This window comes from Castor canadensis, chromosome 2 (genome assembly GCF_047511655.1).
Source record: "Castor canadensis chromosome 2, mCasCan1.hap1v2, whole genome shotgun sequence".
Lineage (NCBI taxonomy): Eukaryota > Metazoa > Chordata > Mammalia > Rodentia > Castoridae > Castor > Castor canadensis.
Window position 1 is genome coordinate 109,181,428 of NC_133387.1, and position 25,387 is coordinate 109,206,814.

Sequence of the window (25,387 nt, forward strand, 5' to 3'; positions counted from 1 at the left end):
GAATTATCACATCTGAGACATTCATGCATTAGTGTCATTGAATAATAGATGCTTAGTATTTTTTTATGTGCTGGGTGGAGGTACATTGTGGCATTTACAAAAGTCCTTATAGTATATCAAATATATCATAGTTGAATTCACCCCCTCCACCATTCTCCTTTATTCCCCTTCCCCCCATTACTGGAATAGTTTTAACAGGTCTCATTTGTCCATTTGCATACATGTGCACACAGTATTTGCAACATATTCACCCTCTTACACCTTTTCCCCACCTCCCCCCACACACTAGTATCAAATACCCCACCCCCAGGCAGGACCTGTTCTACCCTTCTGTTCTCCAATTTTGGAAAAGAAAGAAAAAAATTACATTTTTGTTTGTTGAAGATAGCTACCCAGGGAGTTTGCTTGTGGCATTTCCGTGTATATATGTATTATAACCCAAATTGGTTCATCTCTTCTACTTTTCTTCTTTCTTCCTTAGTCCCTTTCTTATGGTGGTTTCAACTAGTTTAAAAATTCTATGTTCATTTTTGTATAGAGAGCACATCAGCCATATTCACCTTCTTAACTTCTTTCTTTTACTCTTTCTCGTATGTGACCTTCCCTTGGCTTGTCCTGTTTTTCATAATATTGCTGTATTTGTATTGGATCTATATTCTACATATGAGAGAAAACATGCACTTTTTGGCACTTTTTTTTGGCTTTCTGAACCTGACTAACTTCACTTATGATGATGCTCTCCAGTTCCTAGATGGTTAGTGTTAAAGAATTCCAGTCAGCTCAACCACTCTGGGAAGAATGCTATCTCTGCATTTGGCTCCCTATCTTCTGGATGCCTCAGAAGAGTAATTCAAGTGATTAAAAACTCCTTCCTTGTACTGCATTCCAGTTGCCTTTTTTCAACTTTTCTCTCATTTTTAGCCCTCCTTTCTTTCCTAAATGTGCCTGAATGCAGACATGGCCAGCATTTGGTGGGGTGACTACATCCAGTGTGTTCCTTTTTATCTATGTTAGTGTGCTCCTCAAGTAACCAAACAGTTGTTTAAGCAACTATGATCCTTAACCAGTGTATAAGTTTGTGCGTAAGCACAAATTCACTACAGAGGCATACAATCCTTGTCATCTAAAAATCTCCGGTGTTCCTAATTAAAGAACTGGCAACATTCTTTCCCCATATGATAATTCTTTACTCATGCTGATATGCTTTCAAAAGGCACTCAGTGAATGTGTGATTAAAGATGAATTCAGTTCACAGCTGTCAGGATCTGCAAATCGTAAGTGCTCTTAAGTGAAAACATTTGTTTTCGGAGGGATGCGATGCAGTTTTCAGAACTGAGGGTTTATGGATACCTCCTGGGTAATGGGCTCTTTTATACCTGAAGTTTATCTTCCTGAAAGACAAATAAATGGTTCGGGCTTTGCTGCTGGTATAAGAGTAGAATGTGTGTTCTGATCAACAAAGAGGGTATTTTACATTCCCTGGAAGCATCCACTGAAAACCCAGGCTAAGAATATTCATTGGCTCACCCTCCCGCAGACGGAGACAGATCGGGCAAGTCATCCACAGGGTTATTTGTCTTCACACTGTCCACCACTGGCCGACCATTTCTACCAGGATGTGTCCCACGCAAGTGTTTCGGATGTGATTCAAGTTACCTGTGGTAATGGCGCCATTGATCATCTTGTGCGTGTGGCAGTTATCTGTCTTTGGATGAATGGCTTCATTGTACACTGTGACAATTGATTTCCCTTTTGCTGAGGACACAGGCTGGAGAGTTTTTAGACCACTGTATTAATGACCAAACAGCTTTTAGCAGATGAATAATGGTGAAGGAGTATGAATGGATAATCTCTGAGAAGGCTTTGCCTGTAAAGTACAGCTGGAAACTTAATCTCTTCTACAGCCTTGGTCCACCTGCTTGAGTTTGGCCAAACTGCCACAGTGTTCATGCAAAAAATTTTGAAGGTTGACTCATGAACCCTAGTCTTGGGAACTCTCAGGAGTTCCAGATCATGCTTTGACAGACATTCTTCTAGGCATTTGTAAATATAGCAAGTCCTTGATTGTTAAAGATTTTAGAAAGGCTAAAACTAATTTCATTTAAGCACTAACACAAACCCAAGAGTACTTATTAAGGCACAATTTTGTAATAAGTGATCTTTGACAAATATCTTTTACCCTTATTTTCAGAAAAGGGAGTTGAAACTCAGAGAAGTAAAGCAATGTACCTAAAGTTACAATACTGGTTGATAGCTGATGCAAAACTCCAATTCTGTCAGAGATTTTGCTATTTTAATTACTTCTGTAATTAAAGTGAAAAATGTATAGACAATGATGGTTATCAAGAATTAATATTAATTTAAAAATATTCTGTATTCATACATATTAGAAGACATACTATTTTTGTTCTCCTATTCAGTATACCATCATGGATACTTTACTAATTTTTTTCTTTAAGAATTATGTCCCAAATTATTTTCTTTAAGAATAATGCCCCAAAACTCTGGATAGCAAATTTTTGGATCAGTTTTATGTAGAATATTCTTTCCATGAATGATAGAATAAAATGAACTTTCCAAAAAAAATTTTGGAAGTTGATTTAAAAAAATTTGGATTTCCATCCTAAAATTCCTTCCTTGTTTTTTTAATGCTTCAGATTAAATCTGAGTTCCTTGACAAGGCATGGAGAGGGGGGGCTTCCATATGATCATCCATGACCAGCTACATGGCTCTGCCTCACACTTCCTGCCTCTTGTTCTTCCTCAGGATGACAGGACTATTCTAGTGCACCAACATGGCTTGCTTTCCCCTTGACACCTGCTATGCCCTAGGGCCAGCACTCTCCTCTATTTCAGCTCACCTTCTGTAACCCCCAGGCATTATACTTATGCAGTGGTGAGCCCTTCTCACACTATTTCTCTCACCTGATCTGTGTTTCTGGAGGTCTTTTTATTTGCCATTTTGTTTCCTGAGGCATACAGCAAAGGGTCAGTCAATGCTTGCTGAATGAATTAATGCAGGTCTTCAAAACATATCGTATTCATTGTCTCTAAACATCCCCTATGTAGCTATGTTTGATATCTCCATTTTACAGGTACATAAAAGATACAAGAAAAATCGGGTGGCTCAATCAAAATCTTACTCTGAAAACTTGATTATATTCCAGGGTGGTCCAACAATTTCACATTAATGATCTTTAATCACCAAGACCCATTTAAATAATGTCTAATGTTATTTTGTTAAGAAGGTAGAGAAATATCATATATTGCAGAAGAAAAACTGCCTTCTAGGATATTTTAAAGTTGAGGTGTTCAGTATTGAAATAATGAGACAAGACTTTCTACAAATTAAGTGAATGAAATGATTACTAAGTTGCTAATTAAACCAGAGGCTTTGTAAACTTGCACAACCTTTTGTAAAAATATGGTAATGTCATCAGAATCATAGAAATGTGCCACACTTTTGATGTCATCATCTCACTACCAGAAATTTATCCTAATGAAATAATTCAAAAGTAAATCAAGGCCACACGCACAGTGATGCTGTTGCAGCATCACTCACTATTTTCCTACCTTCCTCACCACTTTCTTCATAATTCAAGTAGAACCGTGAACACAAGTTTGTTTTTTTTAACAAGGCAACCTTCCCTCTAGAACATGAGTTCCTGAAGGGCAGGTGTACATCATACCCTCCATTCAAATCATACTCTCTTTGTATTTTCAAATCTAAAAGCTACACATAAAAACCCAACTGGCCATTAGATCTTTCCTCCAAATCTAAAATTACAAAAGATTTCTACAACTCAATATATTAAAGAATCCCAAATCAGTCTTTACTAATGACTATTACAAGTCCATTTGCAATCAATGTATATCCAAGGCTCTATGGTATCCTAAAGCATTATTCTGGTGATTAGGCCAATATAAGAAGCCCTATAGAGCTACCAGAAGCATCTGTGTTCAGCACTGTGTCATAAGACTATCACAGGGATGAGATGTAGCTCGGTGGTACAGTGCTTGCCTAGCATGCACGAGGCCCTGGGTTTGATCCCAGCACCAAAAAAGAAAAAGACAAAAAAAAAAAAAAAAAAAGACCTCTCCCCAAGACTACCATACAGTTAGATGGGACAATTGCTCACCTGCCAATTTGCTAGAAAACTACCATGTACATATTTGCTCCTTTGAATACTGTTGTGAGACGGAAATCTCACTTGAGCAGCTGGATGACTTGATTCACTTTTGTATTTGCAGAGATATAAACAATAAGAAACTCAGTGTTTTATTTTTTTTTAAAAAGTGCGTACATCCACATACACATTCCTATCCAAAAATCTAAAAAAGAAGAACCAGTCAGGCAGTGGCTCACTTCTGTAATCTTGCTACTCAAGAGACAGAGATCAGGAGTACTGCGATTTGAAGCCAGCCTGGGCAAATAGTTTGAGACACCCTATCTCAAAAACACTCAACACAAAAACGGGGCTGGGTGGCTTGAGCAGTAGAGTATCTGCCTAGCAAGTGTGAGGCCATGAGTTCAAATCCCAGTATGGCCAAAAAAACCAAAATAGTAATAGGAGAACCAAATGTTGAATAAAAGAGAATGTTTAAACACGGTGCCTACACCCACAATGCAATGTGACTACAACTATAGGTTCTGAAGATAGCCAGCAGTTTGAAAGGCATGCTTAGGTACCAAGCCAAAGAAGGTTTCACAAGTGACGGAGGACATTTGGGTACATGTCTTGAGAGATTCAAAGTCCATTACAAAGAGGTGGAGAAGGGAAGGGACTTCAGGACTGGACCTCAGCAGGGTCAAAGGACATAGAGTAAAACTGAAATGTCCAAGCCTAGTGAAGATGCATCTTTGATCCGTGTCCTCACACATACCTAAATAATACCACTGAATAGAAGTCTAGAGGTGCACTTAACTCAGAAAGTTACTTCATCTTCATAAGCTGGTATCAACTACTTGGGGCAATCTATCTGCAACATCTTTGTTTTAAAAGTAAAAATTCAATCAATGTTTGCAAAAAAGGACCATTTTCCATTATTCTCAATTTTGCACAAAAGAGCTGTTAAGGTAAAGATCTCCAGAGAATATAAAAATGGGCTACATTTCTCAATGGAAGGGGTTGGACGGATCAAGGTAAAGCTTACTCACAGCACTCTGAACATCAATTTAAATCCCCTTGTGCTTGTTTGCATTTCCTTCTGCACTGATCACAGCCTGGAGGCCATCACTAATTGACTTTCTCTTTATATAAATTTGCCATCTTGTAATATTTCAAATAAATAGATCATTAAATATGTGATCTTTTGCAACTGGCTCATCCATGTGGTAGCACATATCATTAATTTATTTATTTTCCATGCTAAGCAGTATGGATACTAAGTAGTGTGGATTCATTGCCATTGTACAAATACACTACATTTCATTTATGCATTCACCAGTTGCACCTGCTGAATGCTGCTGTTTAATAAAAATGATTGTTAATCTTAATAAAATCCAACTTGTCAATTCTTTCCTTATGGTTAATGCTTTCTGAGACCTTTTACATTAACCCTCACCTATTCAAAATCATAAAAATGTTCTTCTTTGTTTTCATCTAACATCATTGCTTTACTTTCATATTTAAATCTGCAATCTATTGGGATTTTCTTGGTGTGCGAAGTGTGAGGAAAAGAGTCAACATACCTTTCATCTCTATCTGCCATTCAATTGGCTCAGCACTGTTCAATGGGTTGATGACTCCGCTGTCCATTGTACTACAGTTTCAGCTTGGTCACACACTAGATGACATCACATACACAGGTTTTTTTCCTGGCTCTGTTCTGCTCCATTTGTTATCTGTCTCTTTTGGGGACCATATGACACTGTATAAGTTATTATGACTTTGAATTAATTTTAATAACTCAGGAGGTACATTTTCCAGCTTTGTTGTTCTTGGATAATTCACCAGCCTGTTTTTAGCTTTTGTATTCCCTTTTGGATGATAGAACTAATCTGGTAATTTGCATAAAAAATTGTTAGATCTTTTTGAATGGAACTGTCTGAATCAATATGTTAATTTGAAGCAGCCTGATGGTGTCACATTGAGTCTTCCTGTCCTGAGTCCCTCTGTTCACTCAGATTTTCTTGCATTTCTCTCAATAAGGATTTCTGATTTTTAAGTGTGGAGATCTGGTACAATTTAGTAGGGTTTACTTCTGCTTATATGATATGTTTGCTGTTATTTGAAACCATAGTTTTTTATTCATTTCCCTTTTTGATAGTATATACAAAATGGCTGACTTTTTAAACACTGACCTTGCTAAATAATCTTGTTAAAATCAACTATTTATTTTGATATTTTGAAGTTCTTTTATTTTCATGGATGTAATCATGCCATCTATAAATAAAGACAGTGTTGACAGGACTATAAAATAGGTACAGCATGTGGGGGGCGTTACTTGTGAAGGGGAGAAGGTGAATGAAGGAGAGGAAGGTGAGGGAATATGATTGATGGACTTCATATACTTATATGAAATAGGACAAAGAAACTTCTTGCAATTGCTTTAAGGGGGTGAGGAGGGGATTAGGGTGGGGAGATTATGGGGGTGAGCTAACCAATGTACAATGTAAGGCTATTGGGAATTGTCACAATCAATCCCCTCTGTACAATGAATACATGCCAATAAAAATGAAAAAATAATGATGGTATTCCCATAAGACTGGTATTATTTCTTTGTATAAAAAAAAAGAAAAATTCAATGGTGATACCATATAGCAGCAAGCTTTTCTTTTTTTTCCTTTTTGAAAACATTTTTATTAGCATATATTAGTTATTTGAGGGGTTTCATTGTAACATTTCCATATATGCTTATAAGGTACCTTGGTTAGGTTGATCCCCACCATCATTCTCTCTCATCCCCCTCCCTCTTACTTAAAATGACTGACAGGTTTCATGATTCTATTTTCATACAAATACATAAAGAACATGGACCACATCCACAGTACTTCCCCCTTCCCCCCACTACCATCCTTTCCCTAATAGGACCTGTTTTACATTCCTGTCCTTCATTATTTAAATGTACATTCATTGTCCAGAGGGGTTTCACAAAGGTATTTCACCTGTGAATATACTGTACTGTAACCAGTCTAACCCTCTATTACTCTCCTTCCCCTTTCTCCCTTCACCCCTTATTATTCAACAGCTTTTGGTGCATTTTGTTTTGCCTTTTCCTACACAGATGCAATGTATTTCAGTATTATCTACTCTCCATCATTTCTTTGGGAAAGAATCTTGACCGGAAGCGCCCCCACCACACACACACACACACACACACACACACACACACATCATTCAGTTTTTTCCAACTCCCTCCATAAATTTTAACTGTGTTCTCATCCTACTCTGAAACACAGGAAAACCAGCTCACAGCTCCACCAGATCACCAGTCAGTGTGTCTTCCATATTTCCCATGAGAGTGCATCTAATCATTTGAAATCTCAGTGTTTATCTTAAAATTTCAAAAATGTTTTTCACTTCTCTCCAAAAAACCTATATTTAATTTTGTTATGAAAATAAAATTGCAAATAACTATCATCAAGTAGCAGTGAGACTTGTGGGAGATATACAGGCTTTATATCCAGTGACTTTGTGTCTTTGATACACATCATATCCCCTCCTTAGGGTACCAAATTCCACCTTTGAGAGGAACAGCTAATTCCAGCTAGGCCCTCATGTTTCACCACTGATGCCCCATTAAATAAGATGACAGCCCACACACAGAAGTCTAACCACTACTGGGAGCTTTGTGCCTACTTAACTCAGATAAGCACGTCCAAGACCCAGGATGTAAAGCAAGCAATGCCATGAATTTCTGAAGTGCATCCATCTCTAAGAAAAGCTGAATTCTTGAAAGTCAATGTGAAGCTCACTGTTTGTATCATTGTTGGGAAAAAATAATAAAATCAGTGCCACAAAACATTCATTTTATCAAAAGAAAAACTTTGGGAGATTTATCTACACAAGTCAACAAAGTGAATATATTAAAGTGTATTTGATTTGTGATCATTTATTTATATTCAAGGCATTCTTGGCTTCAAACTTTTGCTCCTTTGATGCAAGTGACTTTGGCAGCTGGCAAGTGAATGGTAATTTTCCTTCTGTTGGGAGAAAGAGCTATTTAATGCTACAGGTCAAAATATACCAAGTGAGGAGGACAGGCTGCTGTGCTGAAAAAAATTAAAACTTTCATATTTCATCCCAGTGAAGTCTACCCAAGCATTTAATTTCATAGCAAACATCTACTTTTGATGTGCTCTAGTCTGATATATTAGACATAACCTTTTCTTACAAAAAACATCATTTTGGTGGGGTGGGGGGAGGCAGGGTTGGATGGCTATAAATTGTCCATTAACTCAGTCAATTATACTATAAAACACTCACTTCTGACAGAAATGGATTCCATTTTTCAAGCAAATCTCTTTTGCTCAGAATTCAACACCCAATTTTCCCTGTCAAGGTCAGAATACCCTACAATTCTAAAGCCATGTTCTCTCTGTAAATAAAACAAAATTTCATAATAGGTATATAATTAGCTATATTTCTATTTATTTTTAGTTGTAGTCCTGAAAATAAGAAGTTGTTGGTGTTTTGATATGATCAGCTCAAATTTTTTATATACAGTATATATTTGTATGCAATATAAATATATATTATAAATACACAATTTATATACACTATAAATCTACTTTTTAAAAATAGAGTCATCCTTCTAAAAATCTCTCCCATGCTGCTACAAAAATCATGCCATTTTTAAACCCAAGTTACCTTTGAAAGTGTAGAGTTAAGTTCAAGGTAAGTTAGAAGTTTAGTACTAAGACAATCACCACGTACTCTGAGGATACTTTATTTATACAGCTTTTATTTTTGAACACGTTTTGCTTACTCAAAAATTAAAACTTAAATGACAAAAAAGTTGAATGCAAACAGAACTGAATTATATGAAATCTTTATAAATGTTAACACATCTACACAAGACAAAGAATTAATTCAACTGTCTTCTGAGGTCATTCTATGATGCTATATGATGGGATAAAAAGAAGTCATTCTGTGTAAAGCAGGGGAAAGAACAAATGTGCTAGGTTATGAATTTGCAGGGCTGAATTGTGAGGGGGAAAGACAGAATGAAAAAGATGAGGGGCTGAGTGCTGGTGGCTCACACCTGTTAATCCCAGCTACTAGGGAAGCAAAGATCAGGAGGACCATGGTGTAAGGCCAGTCTAGCCAAAAAGTTAACAAGATCCCATTCTCAACTAAAAAGCACACCTGTGACCTCAGCTATTCAGGAGGTACAAGCAGGAAGATCTCAGTCCAGGCTGGCCTGGGCAAAAAACACAAAGACCTTATCTGAAAAATAACTAAAGCTACAAAGTGTTGGGGGTGAGACGCAAGTGGTAGAGCCCTTGTCTAGCAAGGGTAAGCTCTTGAGCTCAAACCTTAGTACAAAGAAAAAAAAAAAAGATGAGGGTCTAAGATGGCTACCGGAACACAGCCACAGCCTTTCTGACCTCTGTGATCCAGGGACTTTGACAAGAAGCTGGAGACTTGCCTGAATGAGGTAAAACACCCGGGAGAGCTGAAACATCAGCACTCTGAACCCCTAGCTCCTGGGAGGCCTCTCCACACCACCATATACTAAAAGAATAGCAGGTGCTGCATGCCAAGCCCCGCCCTATAGGCCCGTAGAGCCCTGCTCCATAGCCGTGGGATCTCCGATCCTCCAGCCCTGCTTTTTGTTTGGCCGGTGGGCAGCCACCCCATGGCGATCAGGGACTCTCTGCTCACTTTCCACTCCATCCCCTCCTTCCCTTCATGATTACCATGGCAACTCCTGCTGGCAGGCAATGTGTCCTGACCTATCCTACAGATCCATATTACCCCGAGCTCCTCTCCACCAAACCTCGACCTATCCCAATGCCCCATAATACCTTAAGCTCTTAACTTCACCCAGGATATAAAAACTGGGCTGCCATTTCTCCAGCGCGACTTCTCCGGCCCTACTCTTTGGGGAAGGTGAACCTCGCCCAGAGCACGCTCTCAATAAAGCCTGCTTAAAGCCTGCTTGCTTTATTATTTGGCTCCAATTTGGCCTTCCCATCAGCGTCAACCTAACACTTTTTTGCCCCACTCCTCAGACCCGCAGGATCTCCGTGGGACAAGCCCTTAAGGCCAGGGATCCACAGACATTTACGATGTCTTCCAGGCCACGCCGCTGCCCCACCCGCCTGCACAGCCCTGCAGGAGCTCCATCTTGCTGGGACGCACTCCCCAGCCCTGCACGATCTCTGCTGGCCATGCCCCCAAAGCCTGCACAGCACCGCACAATATTCACGCTGCAAGGCTGTGCCTCTAAGGCCTGCCAAGCTGGGTACCCCCCACCCCACATACACATGAACTCGTTCTGCTCAACTGCACCCCCCAAGCCTGTCAAGCTAGGGATCCACAGACACACAGGAGCATCACTCCGTTGGCCTGTGCCCTTCTGGCATGCCAAGCCCACGCTTCAAAGGCCTGCTACTTCACCTCACCTAAAGGCCTCCACCCCAAGGCCCATGGGACCCCACCCACCATCCACTTGCCACAGGAAGGCTCCAAACCTACCTAAGAGACACACACAGACAAGTCTGGATGCTAAAGAACTAGCATCAAAACAACTAAGATTGCAATCCTATTGCTCCAGAACTGGTGATTTTTTTTTTTTAAGTTTTAATTTTTTTTCCCTTCTTTAAGGGATTTCCTGCCTGGTTCATGTTTGATCATCCCCCATCTCTACCATTTTTTTTCTCTTATCCTCTCTACTCTATTCCTTTTATCTTTCCATCTCTCTCTCTTTTTTATCCTTCTCTCTTGGTTTTGTAAGTATTAATATTGCTACCCAGCAATACTAAATTACACATGGTTCAGGGATAGAAATGTTACCTAGTGGAAATATGGGAAAAAGAAAAAGGGAAGGAAACTATTCTCCCCCCCAAAAAAATCAAATACTGCAGTATTTAGAGCGAAATGAAGAAAATGGATACCCAGACCAAGACTCCAACAACAAAGATAAACTATACCAACAAAGCCCACAAGAACACTCTGAAAGAAGTGTTCATGAGAATTTCATAGAGATGTTACTAGACATGGTCAACCAAAATGTACAGGAGGCACTCAAGAAATTCCAAGAGGACAAAATAAAGAATGTGAGAAAACACAAAGACAAAAAAATGAAATCATAGAAGCCCTAAACAAATGCCAAACTGAAACTGAGACCACCACAAACAGAGAGATAAATGAATTAAGGTCAAAAATTGACAATATTAAAGAAGTAGTAACCCAAGATATGGAAAACCTCAGAAAAAAAAGAATGAAACAGAAATACAAAACAAAATGGAAGGCCATTCCAGCAGACTAGAACAAACAGAAGACAGAATCTCAGAACTTGAAGATGAAATGGAAATTAAAGAAAAAACCAAAGAACTATTAGTTAAACAACTCAAGACCTGTGAAAAGAAAATGCAAGAACTCACTGACTCCATCAAAAGACCAAACCTGAGAATCATGGGCATTGAAGAAGGAGAAGAGGTGCAAGCAAAAGGAATGTGTAATATATTCAACAAAATAAAACAGAAAACTTCCCAAATCTAGAGAAAACTATGCCCATTCAGATACAGGAGGCCTCCAGAACACCAAACAGACCTGACCAAAATAGAACTACCCCATGACATATCATTAAAACAACAAGTACAGAGACTAGAGAAAGAATATTGAAGGCTGTAAGAGAGAAAAACCCAATAACATACAAGGGCAAAACCATCAAAATCACAGCAGATTTCTCAACAGAAACATTAAAAGCAAGAAGAGCATAGAGTGAGGTCTTCCAAGCACTGAATGAAAATAAATTCAATCCTAGGATACTCTAACCCAGCAAAACTATCATTCAAAATAGACAGAATAATAAAAGTCTTCCATGATAAGCAGAAACTAAAACAATATATGACCACCAAGCCACCACTACAAAAGATTCTCCAAGGAATTCAGCACACAGAAAATGAAAGCAAACAAAATCATGAAAGGGCAGGCAATACCAAACCACAGGAGAAGGAAAGGCAAGAAAGCAAAGAGTAACACTGATTCAGCTATACATAATCAAACCCTTAATCAATAAAAACAACTACATGACAGGGATCACCATGTACTTATCAATACTAATACTGAATGTTAATGGACTTAATTCCCCCATCAAAAGACACCAATTGGCAAACTGGATTAAAAAGGAAGATCCAACAATCAGCTGCCTACAGGAGACCCACCTCATCAACAGAAATAAGCATAGGCTTAGGATGAAAGGCTGGAAAAAGATTTACCAAGCCAATGGCCCCTGAAAACAGGCAGGGGTAGCAATACTTATCTCTGACAAAATAGACTTCAAACCTACATTGATCAAAAGAGATAAAGAAGGACACTCCATACTAATAAAAGAGGAAATACACCAAAAGGAAATAACAATTATCAACCTATATGCACCCAATGTGATACACCCAATTTCATCAAACATACTCTGAAGGGCCTAAAAGCATATATAGATCCCAACACAGTGGTAGTGGGAGACTTTAATACCCTCTATCACCAATAGATAGGTCATCAAAACAAAAAATCAATAAAGAAATCATAGAACTAAATCACACCATAGATCAAATGGACCTAGCTGATATCTACAGAACATTTCATCCAACTTCTGTACAATATTCATTCTTCTCAGCAGTCATGGAACCTTTTCCAAAATTGATCATATCTTAGGGCACAAAGCAAGCCTCAGCAAATATAAGAAAATAGAAATAATCCCATGCATTCTGTCTGACCACAATGCACTAAAATAACTAGAAATCAACAACAAAAACAGCAGTCAAAAACAACAAACAATTGGAAGCTGAACAACACATTACTCAATGATGAGTGGGTCACTAATGAAATAAAAGAGGAAATTAAAAGGTTCCTGGAAGTTAATGAAAACACAACCTACCAGAACCTATGGGACACAGCAAAGGCAGTCTGAAGAGGAATGTTTACAGCCATGAGTGCATATATCAAAAGGACAGAAAGATCTCAAATCAATGACCTAACACTACAGCTGAAACTCCTAGAAAAACAAGAACAAACAAACCCCAAAACAAGCAGAAGGAAAGAAATAATTAAGATAAGGGCTGAAATCAATGAAATAGAAACACACAAAAAATACAAAGAATCAATGAAACAAAAAGCTGGTTCTTTGAAAAAATAAATAAGATTGACAGACCCCTGGCAAACCTGACTAAAATGAGGAGAGAAAAAATCCAAATCAGTAAAATCAGAAATTCAAAAGGAGAGATAACAACAAACACCATGAAAATCCAGGAAATCATCAGAGACTACTTTAATAGCCTATACTCTAATAAATTTGAAAATCTTGAAGAAATGGACAGATTTCTAGAAACTTACAACCACCCAAAACTGAACCAAGAGGACATTAATCACCTAAATAGATCTATAACACACAAAAAAATTGAAGCTGCCATCAAGAGCCTCCCCAAAAAGAAAAGCCCAGGACCTGATGGATTCACTGCTGAATTCTATCAGACATTTAAAGAAGAACTAATACCAACTCTCCTTAAACTGTTCCACAAAATAGAACGGGAAGGAACACTGCCTAACTCATTTTATGAAGCCAATATTACTATCATCCCAAAACCAGACAAAGACACCTCCAAAAAGGAGAACTACAGGCCAATTTCCCTAATGAACATCGATGCAAAAATCCTCAATAAAATATTGGCAAACAGAATCTAACAACACATCAGAAAGATCATTCACCACAACCAAGTTGGCTTCATCCCAGGGATGCAGGAGTGGTTCAACATATGCAAATCAATAAAAGTAATACACCACATTAACAGAAGCAAAGAATAAAACCACTTGATCATCTCAATAGATGCAGAAAAAGCCTTTGACAAGATCCAACACCACTTTATGATAAAAGCTCTAAGAAAACTAGGAATAGAAGGAATGCACCTCAACATTGTAAAGGCTACATATGACAAACCTACAGCCAACATCATACGTAATGGTGAAAAACTGAAACCATTCTCCCTAAAATCAGGAACGAGATAAAGATGCCCACTATCCCCACTCCTATTCAACATAGGACTGGAATTTCTAGCCAGACCAATTAGGCAAGAAGAAGAAATAAAAGGAATACAAATAGGTAAAGAAACTGTCAAAATATCCTTATTTGCAGATGATATGATACTATACCTTAAAGACCCAAAAAACTCTACCAAAAACTCTTAGACACCATAAACAGCAACAGTAAGGTGACAGGATACAAAATCAACCTACAAAAATCATTAGCTTTTCTATACACCAACAATGAACAAAATGAGAAGGAACACATGGAAACAATTCCATTCACAATAGCCTCAAAAAAAAAATCAAATACCTAGGAGTAAATTTAACAAAGGATGTGAATGACCTCTACAAGGAGAATTACAAACTCCTGAAGAAAGAGATCGAGGAAGACTACAGAAGATGGAAAGACCTCCCATGCTCATGGATTGGTAGAATCAACATAGTAAAAATGACTATACTACCGAAAGCAATCTACATGTTTAATGCAATTCCCATCAAAATCCCAATGACTTTCATCACAGAGATTGAAAAAATCTACCCTAAAGTTCATTTGGAAACATAAGAGACCACGAATAGCCAAGGCAATGCTCAGCAAAAAGAGTAATGCTGGAGGTATCACAATACCTGACTTCAAAATATATTACAAAGCAATAGCAGTAAAAACAGCATAGTACTGGCACAAAAACAGACATGAAGACCAGTGGAACAGAATAGAGGACCCAGATATGAAACCACTCAACTACACCCACCTCATCTTTGACAAAAGTGCCAAAAATATACAATGGAGAAAAGACAGCCTCTTCAACAAATGTTGCTGGGAAAAGTGGTTACCCATCTGCAAGAAACTGAAACTAGATCCATGTCTATCACCTTGTACTAGTATCAACTCAAAATGGATCAAGGACCTAAATATCACACCTGAATCTCTGAAGTTACTATAGGAAGGAGCAGGAAACACTCTGGAACAAATAGGTATAGGCAACTAAGAGGAAGAATGAATAAATGGAACTTCATAAAATTAAAAAGCTTCTGCACAACAAAAGAAATGGTCTCTAAACTGAAAAGACCACTCAGAGAGTGGGAGAAAATATTTGCCAGCTATACATCAGACAAGGGACTGATAACCAGAATATACAGGGAACTTAAGAAACTAAACCTCCTAAAATCAATGAACCAATTAAGAAATGGGCAAGTGAACTAAACAGAACTTTTTCAAAAGAAGAAATTCAAATGGCCAAAAATCACATGAAAAAATGCTCACCATCTCTGGCCATAAAGGAAATGCAAATCAAAACCACACTGTTAGAATAGCCATCATCAAAAACACCACCAACAACAAGTGCTGGTGAGGATATGGGAAAAAAGGAACCCTAATCCACTGGTGGTGGGAATGCAAGCTGGTGCAACCACTCTGGAAAAAAATTTGGAGACTTCTTAAAAATCTAATCATAGACCTGCCATATGATCCAGCAATTCCACTCCTGGGGATATACCCAAAGTAATGCAACACAGGTTACTGCAGAGGCACCTGCACACCCATGTTTATTGCAGTGCTATTCACAATAGCCAAGTTATGGAAACAACCAAGATGCCCCACTACTGATGAAAGGATCAAGAAAATGTGGTATTTATACACAATGGAATTTTACTCAGACATGAAGAAAAATGAAATCTTATCATTTGTAGGTAAATGGATGGAACTGGAGAACATCATTCTGAGTGAGGTCAGCTAGGCTCAGAAGACCAAAAATCGTATGTTCTCCCTCGTATGCGGACTTTAGATCTAGGGCAAATGCAGCAATGTTGTTGGACTTGGATCACAAGAAAAGGGGAGAGCACATACGGGAGATAGAGGAATAGGTAGAAAACCCAAAACATGAAAGTGTTTGATGTCCCCACTCCAGAGGAACTAATACAGAAACCTTAAAAGGACAGGTTATCACTAGCAGGGGATCAGGAACCAATGTAAAGATCAGTTGGAGTTGAATCAACATGGTCGTAACACACAGGTACATGAAAGCAATAGTAGGAATCTTTCTGCATAGCTATCCTTAACTCAACTAGCAAAAACGCTTTGTCTTTCTTATTATGCTTATGTCTTTTCTTCAACAAAATCAGTCACAAGGGCAGAACAGGACCTGCCTGAAACTGAGGAGGGGAGGGGGGAAGAGTGGGGAAAGGGGGCAGGGTGAAGAAATGACCCAAACAATGTATGCACATGTGAATAAATGAACAACAACAAAAAAATCTTTAAAGAAAAAAAAAAGGTGTAGCAAAACGTCAACATGTAACTGATTATCCTACAACTCAACTTTCCTGTTGGTCTGAAATTTGTCTAATGGAATTTAAATCCCGACTTCCCATCTATGGTAGCCATCCAAACTTGTATTCCAGGGCTAATTAATACCAAATGGTATTCCAAATCATAACTGATAAAAGAAACATGACTATTGTAGATATACATGGAGCCAAACTCTTCAACCTCCAGTGTTTAAGCCATTCACGAAATGTCATTTGTCCTTAAGAGGGTATTTTTCAGTTTTTCTTCTCCAGGTAGGGAGCTGCAGCCTAATGGTGGCCTTCAACATCGCTTGACTGTCCAAAGGCACTGAACATCGCTCCTCACCAGACTGGTGCGGTGCTATACCCTGGCTCCTGAAAGATTCCCTCAGCCTCCCTACATACTTCTCCCTCACCACTCCATCCATTAGTAAACCATATTGATTCCCCTCCAACTTATTTTTTAAAATAATATGCTCAGAGACTTCCCCATTCTCCTCTAAAGGCATTAGACCTCATGATTAATATACACAGAAGAACCACCAATCCCATACGAAGCACACTCTAACACGTTTCCTTGGTCGTACACACTTCCATTCAGAGGACTGAGCATACCATGCCTCTGTTATTATTGCATTCCCAACCCAGCGATCTTGTTCTTTCAGAACTATCTGTCTCAACAGAAATTTCCTTTCCTCTTGCATTTATGTGTTTTAAGAGTGTTACAATACATTGAGGTGAAATTTGGTTATGGGTGGGTACCTGGTCAAAGGTTTCCATGGTCCCTCACAGCCCATGTAGTTTTGGAGACACAACTGCAGACTCAGAATTGATTTCTCTGTGGTGAAGATGCCACTAAGATCCCTGTGTCAACATCCACCCAAAGCTTGCCTACCTCTTACAAAGCCCATTGTCATACCACCATTAAACTGTGGTCCGGCAATCCACAGTAACAGACTGGGGACATCACAAGTTAGCACTGCAATGCTCCCATGTGGAATTCTAGAAGCATATGCCATGCCATATGGTGACATCAAGAAAGCTCCATCTGTCTTGTTAGGGAAGATATTCAGATACAGGAGTCATGTCTCCTGATTCTGCTCTTGTCCAAGCTACCTTCACTCTCTTTGACAAATTCTTTTCTGGGGCCCTACAACACAGACCCAGGCTAGCCAAAAATATACCCCCATCAAATACCCTAGAGAGTGGTGCCCAGCTCAGCACTAGTGCTGCAGGTACAGGAATCCTTGTTTTCAGATGAGGAAACACTCTCTTGATGAGTGAGGATCAAGGACATCGTACCATTTCTCTTCATAAAGCAGGCATGCCTTTTGCTCTACCAGGTGCTATCCCTGGGAATAGTGTATATGGGGGGGGTGGAGAGGGTTCTCTTCCTGCCTAATTTGCTTATGAAAATATTTAATTATGTTCCAAGTTTAATTCACTTAGTAATGAAAAGTAAATGAGCTCAACCAGTGTGTTTGATTTGTCTTGGAAAGAGAGAAACAGCTTTGCAAGAACAAACAAAGTTAAATTAAAATAAGTGACTGTCCTTGATGCTAGAAATTGAGTTTCTCTCCAAAGAACTTCTTAACATTCATAAAACATGGGACTGACGACCAACATCGATGAGACAGAGAAAGCCTTGAAATACAGCAACTCCCAGCTGTAACCTGGCGCCTGCATGTGTGAGCATACGTCTATTTAAATTCATGTATCTACACGTGTTCCATCCACAGAGCCACCCGCACCCCCCACCCGATGGCCTGTCCACCTACCGTTCTTGCAGATGGGGCAACACTGATCTGGTTCATACACTGGGTCCACACACTCTGTCTGGGGACATGCTGACACTGTGCACAGCACTTCACCATTAGCTTCACAGCGGCAGCGCTCACATGGAGACACCTGAAACACAAGCCCATGGTCAATGTCAAGGTCAGACCTCTTCAACCTTCAAAGTCTTTTTTTTTTTTTTTCCTTTTTTTCTTTTTTTTGGTGAGGCTAGGGTTTGAGCTCAGGGCTTCACATTTGCAAAGCAGGCATTCTATCACTTGGGCCACACTCCCAGTCCATTTTGCTCTGGTTATTTTGGAGATGGGAGTCTCACAGACTATTTGCCCATGCTGGCCTTGAACCATGATCCTTACCATCTCAGCTGCCAAATAGCTAGGATTATAGATCTGAGCTACCAGCCCCTATCTGAAAGTCATATTTTTATTGTTGCATGTAAAAATACCTGTGTTTTAGGAATGTTAAGAAAGTGATGTGGCCCAGTGGTTTCTCAGTGTAGACGCAGGTGTCTTGGATGCTTACTAGTATTATTGCCTTAGGTGCAAATAGGCTCAGTGGGGCCACGGTGTCTGCTCTCCCTCTCAGCTCCAGCCAGAGCTGCTCTGCTTTTCAATGATTTACTGATTGGACTTCTTTATAAGCTTTGTTTTATAGAAACATTTTTATTGCTTTAAAAATTAAATGATAAATCACCATTGACTTCCTTCCCAGTCATTCCACATAGGTGGACCCCTTTCCCACCCAACCTAGCACAGAGCTCTCCTGAGAGGTGACAGTAAAAGGGGGAAAGGAGGAGAATGTGAGACTCCTTGGGGCAGGCCCTTTCTAGAAGCTGCATAAGTGTTATGTTTTGGAACTCCTATAGCCGTGCTAACCCATCCTACTAAGCCATTGACCTATTTACTGATGAGAAAACTGAGACTAAGAAGCATCAGGCAACTTGTCCTCAGCAACTGATTCCAATTCCATGATGACACTTCCCCTCCCCTCCAAGGCCTGGCAAGGCCATTCCCTCCCATCATTAGTGGTACCATGTTCTTCTAGGTACTGGGCTCCAACTTGCCTCTGGACTTTGCAACTATTGGCTAAACTCTGCCTTCTGGAGTCACTGAGGTCCAGCACAACACCCACTCCTGGAAAGGCCACCCGCACTGTCAGCTAGATCCTCCCACAGCATCTCATGCAGGGTGCGGCGTGGGCAATTTAGTTCCTGGAAGCTACTCATGGGGTAATTTCTGATTTGTGCAAGGCTGAAACAGCATATGTAGTCCCAATCAGCAGAGGCAGAAAAACTGTGAAGTGGAAATCTGTCTGTTACCAGACAGTGGAAATGGGGGAGGTGTTGGCAAGATGTTTTCTGCTTTCCCAAGAGCAGGGAGCCCCCAGTGGACTTGAGTGCTCCACAAATGCCACTTGTCAGGTAAAGAGCACAAGCAAACTCACAGGTACTTCCTGTCTATGCATTGGGAAACTGGGTAAATCTCCATCACACGGGCTGCCTACTGGAAGGAGGGGAAGCTCAGCGAGGGTGAAAACTTAGGTCTCCCAGGCACTAGACCAGACTCCACCTGCCTGGGAGCCAGGACTTAGACTGGGTGTGTCTGTCTGTGTACGTGCATGGCAGGGAGGGAGAGGAGAAGGGAGAGAAGGGAGGAAAGGGAAGGGAAGGGCAGTAAAAGGAGAGGAAGAAAAGGAAAGGTAGGGAAGGGGAGGGCAGTGGAAGGAGAGGGGAGGGAAGAGAAGAGAAGGGAAAGGAAAGAGTGGGAAGAGGAGGGAAGAGAGGACAAGGGAAGGGGAGGGAAAGGGGAAGGAAGGAGAAGGAAGAGAAGTGAAAGAGAGAGAGGAATGGTGAGGGGAGGGGAGAGAGGGGAGAGAAGCAGAGGGAAGGAAAGAGAAACTTTGAAAAACTTCATGGAGTAGCCCAAGACAAAATATTGACCTGGTTTGCAACGCAGGCTTAGAAGTTAAAGTCAGTCTTACAACAGTATAAAGACATGGGTGTATCTTGTTTTGATGTTTGTTTTAAGACATGTTCTTACTTAATGTAATCCAGTCTGGCCTGGAACTCATAATCCTCCTGCCTCAATTTTTTGAGTTCTGGTATTACAGGTGAGTATTACTCCCACCACCACCTCCTCCCAGCTAAATAGACATGTTTTCCAGAAGAATTCTGGCACAGTAAGGTTGTTAGTTTTTGCTACTTGTTTTCCTTTATTCTCTACTATTCCCCTATTTCAACTATAGCATCTCTGTCTTAAGAGCAGATGTATGGACTTTGGGTATGGCTCAAGTGGTATAGCACTTGCCTGGCAAGCATGAGGCCCTGAGTTCAATCCCCAGTACCACTAAAAAAGTAATAAATAAACAAAATAAAAATTTAAAAAAACAAGCAGATGTGCATAGCAAGCAAGATTAAAAATAAAAAAAGATTCTGAATTTTAAAAGCAGAGATTTTGAGTTGCAAGAGACACAGCCTAGTGCATGTCAGAAGGCTTTGACTGGAAGGACTTCAGGCATAAGCCATGCAGCCCAAACAGTGTGGATTAGAGGTGCAAAGCCAGGCCACTGCACCATCTCAGAGGAGAGGAGGCCTATCCCCCATACAGGCAGTGGAGTCAGAAAGCGGGAAGGAGGATCAGACAGCTAGGTAGTCCTTAGGAAACAGCACAACCTGGCACTCATCCCTGCCTTGGGCTGTCTTTCAGGGAGGGATTAAAAAGGACCATTTTGAGCTGGGAATTTGAAGGGAAGCAGAACAGGCCCTATGTCATGTCCTCAGAGAGGGTTCTAAGAAAATAGGATCAGAGCAACGTGTGCAACTGCAAATGCTCCAGGGACCTGGCAGGAGCCCAGAGCCAGCCCAGGAATGGTAGCGGTCTCCCAGAAGGGGCTCACCTTGGCAATTGGGCAGCCCCTGAGCCAAAACCTTACCACACCTTGGCCACGGAGCATGGCTCACACACAGACACACAGGCTGATTATTTTATCAAAGGTCTTGGGGTTTACTCTCATTAAGTATTTTTAAGTCCTGATTCAACTATTTAGAGAAGTTCACCTCTCAAAAATCACAATTGATACCTAGAATCAGGGTCAACATGACTGTGTCCCTCTCAGGCTTCACCTCTGCATTCATCAGCTCCCACCCTTGCTTCCTCCTCATTTTCATCCCAGGCTGTCCTATGAAATGAGTGACAGATCTTTTCCATCCCTCACAGGCCAACACCATGCCCTGCGAGTCTCATCTGAACAAAAGTTCTCCTGCTGATCACGGGCCCCTGGCTTTTAAAAGTTGGAACTTCTGATCTGATAATGGGGTTCCCAGCACCCTCGTCCAGGACCCAGTCACATAATAGAACTCCATATTCACTGTTTATGTTCCTGTCTCTTATGGCACAACGTAGTCCTAGAGGCTGGGCACCCCAATCCCAACCCATGGTACCATCCTCAGTAAGGCCCGCTTGCCTCATAGTCTCTGACACTATGCTCTGAACACTTGCTAGGCCCCTTTGCTCCTCTTTGTGTCAGGCCCTGGTCATTGATTGGGCTCTGCCCAATTAACCAGGCCTGCCCTTGTCCTAATGGACAAAAATAATGCTAGATCTTGTTTGGAAAGTAGCACCAATCTGTTGAACTTAACACATCTTGGTCTTGGTTTTTTTATGCCTCACTCATGCTGACCTGTCCTCTTAGGCTCACATCGATAAACCTCTACTTGTTATAGATCCAGCTAAAACATATCCTTCTCTGGGCAGCCATCTTTGACTCTAACATGGACAGAACTGGAGACTTCTCTCCATTAAGTTATCACCCAAACTTGTAGCTAGGCCTCACATGGCCCTCATATAGTACAGGGAATGTTGCTGATTTAAAAACAAAACAAAGCAAACACAAAAGCCCAGTGCCCATGTGTACTCAGCAACCATGTGAGTTCAGCTTCATCATGGCACATACATAAAGTTACCATTGAACTCCAAGGCTTGAGTCCTCCAGGGACGGTAATGGACACTGAGGGACTCGGTCCAGCCCACAACTCTGCATCCAACCCAGGGTCATGCTCTGTGTTTCGAGGCACCTACTGTGCACCAGGAATGAGAATGAAGATATTCATTCATTCATTCCAACCCTGAGGCCATCTTTGGGGAAGGTAAGCACAGAGATGAGATCTGAGGATGGCAGGGGCTGCATACTGGTGCTGGCCACTGTCCACGGGGTCTCTAAGATGCTGTTCTTTCTCATTCATCCACATGGGGAGCACATGGCCTTCTGAGTTACCACCCGGCTCTGCTCATAAACAGCAGCTCTTGTTGGATTTAAGAAATGTACCTTCAAACCTGAAGCAGAGCAATAAAAAAGGCATGCTCAAGAATTTTTCTTATAGTGGTGGTGGTACTGGGGTTTGAATTCAGGACTTCAAGCTTGTTAGGCAAGTGTTCTATCCCTTGAGCCAGAACAAGGAACATTTTTTTCTATGAAACAACTCTGACTACAATATGGATGACACAGACTAAGTACAGATATTAATTCAGTGGTAATTAAAGTACATGTAGCCATAATTTGGTAGGCCTTTATAATGCTCAGTAATTATATGCATGCATATGTCTATATCATATGTACCTAGTCAGCAAGGGCTGTACAATGTATGAGAGAGAACCTATCTCTAAACTATTAAGTAGGACTGGGTAATGTAGTTTACACAGGAAACAATTGTTAAGTGTAAACTGGGGTCCATAAAAATGAATACTGTTTAAATCAAGTATTTTACACATAAATTAAGTGCCTCCATATGACCTAACCACATCCTGCTAAACCCTACCTCTTAAAATCTCCACCACCTCAGTGTTGTCACAATGGGGACCATGCCCCCAATTCATGACACCCATAAGATGTTAAGTTTTATTGCATACATGTTACACTAATGAACTCAGGTATAATTAGTTGACTTCCTAACTGTGATTATAATCCTTATAACCATAAGACTCAAATATTGCTGAAAGTTGGTTGAATTTATATCACACTCTTGCCTATGTCTCAAATCTCTTTCCTAGGGAAAGTAGAAACCTCTTTTCAGACACTTGCTTCGGTTCTTTCCTGTCTGCAGGGCATCATTCCCTCACCATCCTCCAGAGTGCCTATGTGCTTGGGAATGCAACATGCTTTTCACAAATCCAGCTTAACAAATATTTCTGTTCTATTCTGTCAGGAAGGAATACTGGCATGGAAGAAAAGAAATGCCCATTTCACCCATATTGTGCTCACCATTATATTTGCAATGCAGAGACTGTTAGTGTCAACTGCTGAAGAGGGCGCCATGAAATTCCACTTCTGCTAAATGCACAGTTTCTTGGTAGCTAGGGAGCAATCCCAGGCTGAATGCAGATGCTAGCAAACTCAACAACAGGCAAATGGGACGCATGAAAATCCTAGAACAATTTCCCAAATAACTGTAATGCTTTTATAAATGGGATTAATTTAAAGTCAGAGAAGAAAGAAAACTATGAGCTAATTGGCTTCAGCCTGACTTTTTCTCAACTAAAACTACACATCATAGAATAAACACCCCATTTTGCCATTTCTTTCATCAGTGAAGACCTTCCACTTATTTTTCTGATTCCCAAATTGTTGGATTGTGCAGTGACACGAAATAAGGTTATCACAGAAACAAAGAGAAATGCTGAAATTCCATTTGCCTCCTTCCTTCTGATCTGTGTCTCTCAATCTTCTCCTCCTTGAAACTGTGAGCCTTGCAAAGTCTGCCAGTCACAACAGAATTTGTCTTTGAGGTCCCTAATTTCAGTCTAAGTGGGATAGTGTCCAACTGAAATCAGTAAAACTCAGGAGCTGATTCTCAGACATGTAACTGAGCCAGTGGAAAATGGACATGGCTTGTCTCCTTAGGATTCATGTGGTGAGGCGTAGTCCCCATTGCAGCAATGCTGAGGTGGTGAAACCTTTAAGAAGTAAGGCCTAGTGGGAGGTGGTTAAGTCATTCAGGGTGCTGCCCTTGGAAGGGATTAAGATAAATCTATGGGACCCTGATTAATTCCCTTGAAAGTCGATGAAATTTCTCTCTCTAGCTTCCTGTCTCACCATTCGTTTTCTCCCTCTCACATAGGCTCCTGCCATTGTTGAAGATGTTCACCATGAAGCCATCATCAGAGGCCAGACAAATGGAGTCACCTGAGTTTGGATTTCCATCCTCTACAATTGTAAGCTAAACAAACCTATTTTCTTTATATATTCTCTGGCCACAGACATGTTGTTACAGCAGTGAAAAACAAACTAATATGGTGCTTGATAAATAGTGATTGAGTCAGGAAAAAAATGATTAGAAAGGACACAAAAGCTAAGAGTAAGTTGCACAGGACATGATGAAAAACATAAAAAATAAAATCAGGAAGTCTTGCTCAACACTTTTCAGAGTCCTCAGGGATTAGGTACCTAGCATGAAAGAAAAGGGAGAACAAAGAGAGGGACCAAGATTTGGATTTTTTTTAATCCATAAGTGGAATAGAAGATACAGATACCAGTGTGATATGAACACTGAGAAGCAACTTTAAAGAGGTCTGGTAGTGAGCAAAGGGACATGTGAAAATTGAGCAGATGAATGCAAAGCCTGATATCAGAAACTAGAACTTCAAGATTGTTCCTAATTCTGAGCCTTATATAGCAGCCATAATATATTCTACCTATTTCCTATATTCTAACCCTCTGATCTTCTCTTTTGGTTAATGCCTTCTTTAGACAGCTAAAAATTTATATTGAGTAAGAGAAGATTCATACTTTCTTACACAATTTAAAAAGTAGTTTACAAGTCCAGATATGAATGATACAAGTTATGGATTGTATCTTGCAGGTTGGACATTATACACATGTGAAAGCCAGGCTCCCTACCTAACACCAGTGATCCATCCATCCTCTCATTGACCAACTGCATAAGCTTATGACTGTCCTCACCACAAGTAAGACGTAAAGAAATACATGAGTCGCTCACCTAAAATGCTCTGTCTGGGTAGGGAGGTGATACGTAAATATATGGAAGAGAAACTAACAAAATTGCAGGAAATGGCAGGTATTATGTGAGCTATATGCACATTGAGAGTTTCAAAAGCACCGTTTTCACTTCT

General features: G+C 40.2%; 1 protein-coding gene across 4 annotated transcripts in view; it reads right to left on the reverse strand.

Annotated features, from left to right (window-relative positions):
- Positions 1 to 25,387, reverse strand: part of Vwc2 (von Willebrand factor C domain containing 2) — a 179,402-nt gene that overhangs the window by 131,887 nt on the left and 22,128 nt on the right. For all 4 annotated transcript variants that reach the window (XR_012445327.1, XR_012445328.1, XM_074065520.1 and 1 more), the window contains exon 2: positions 18,248 to 18,377. Coding sequence is in view for 2 of the 4 variants with exons in the window: in XM_074065520.1 (XP_073921621.1) it covers positions 18,248 to 18,377 (130 nt within the window). In the remaining 2 variants the exon portion in view is untranslated. The remainder of the gene's footprint in view (positions 1 to 18,247; positions 18,378 to 25,387) is intronic.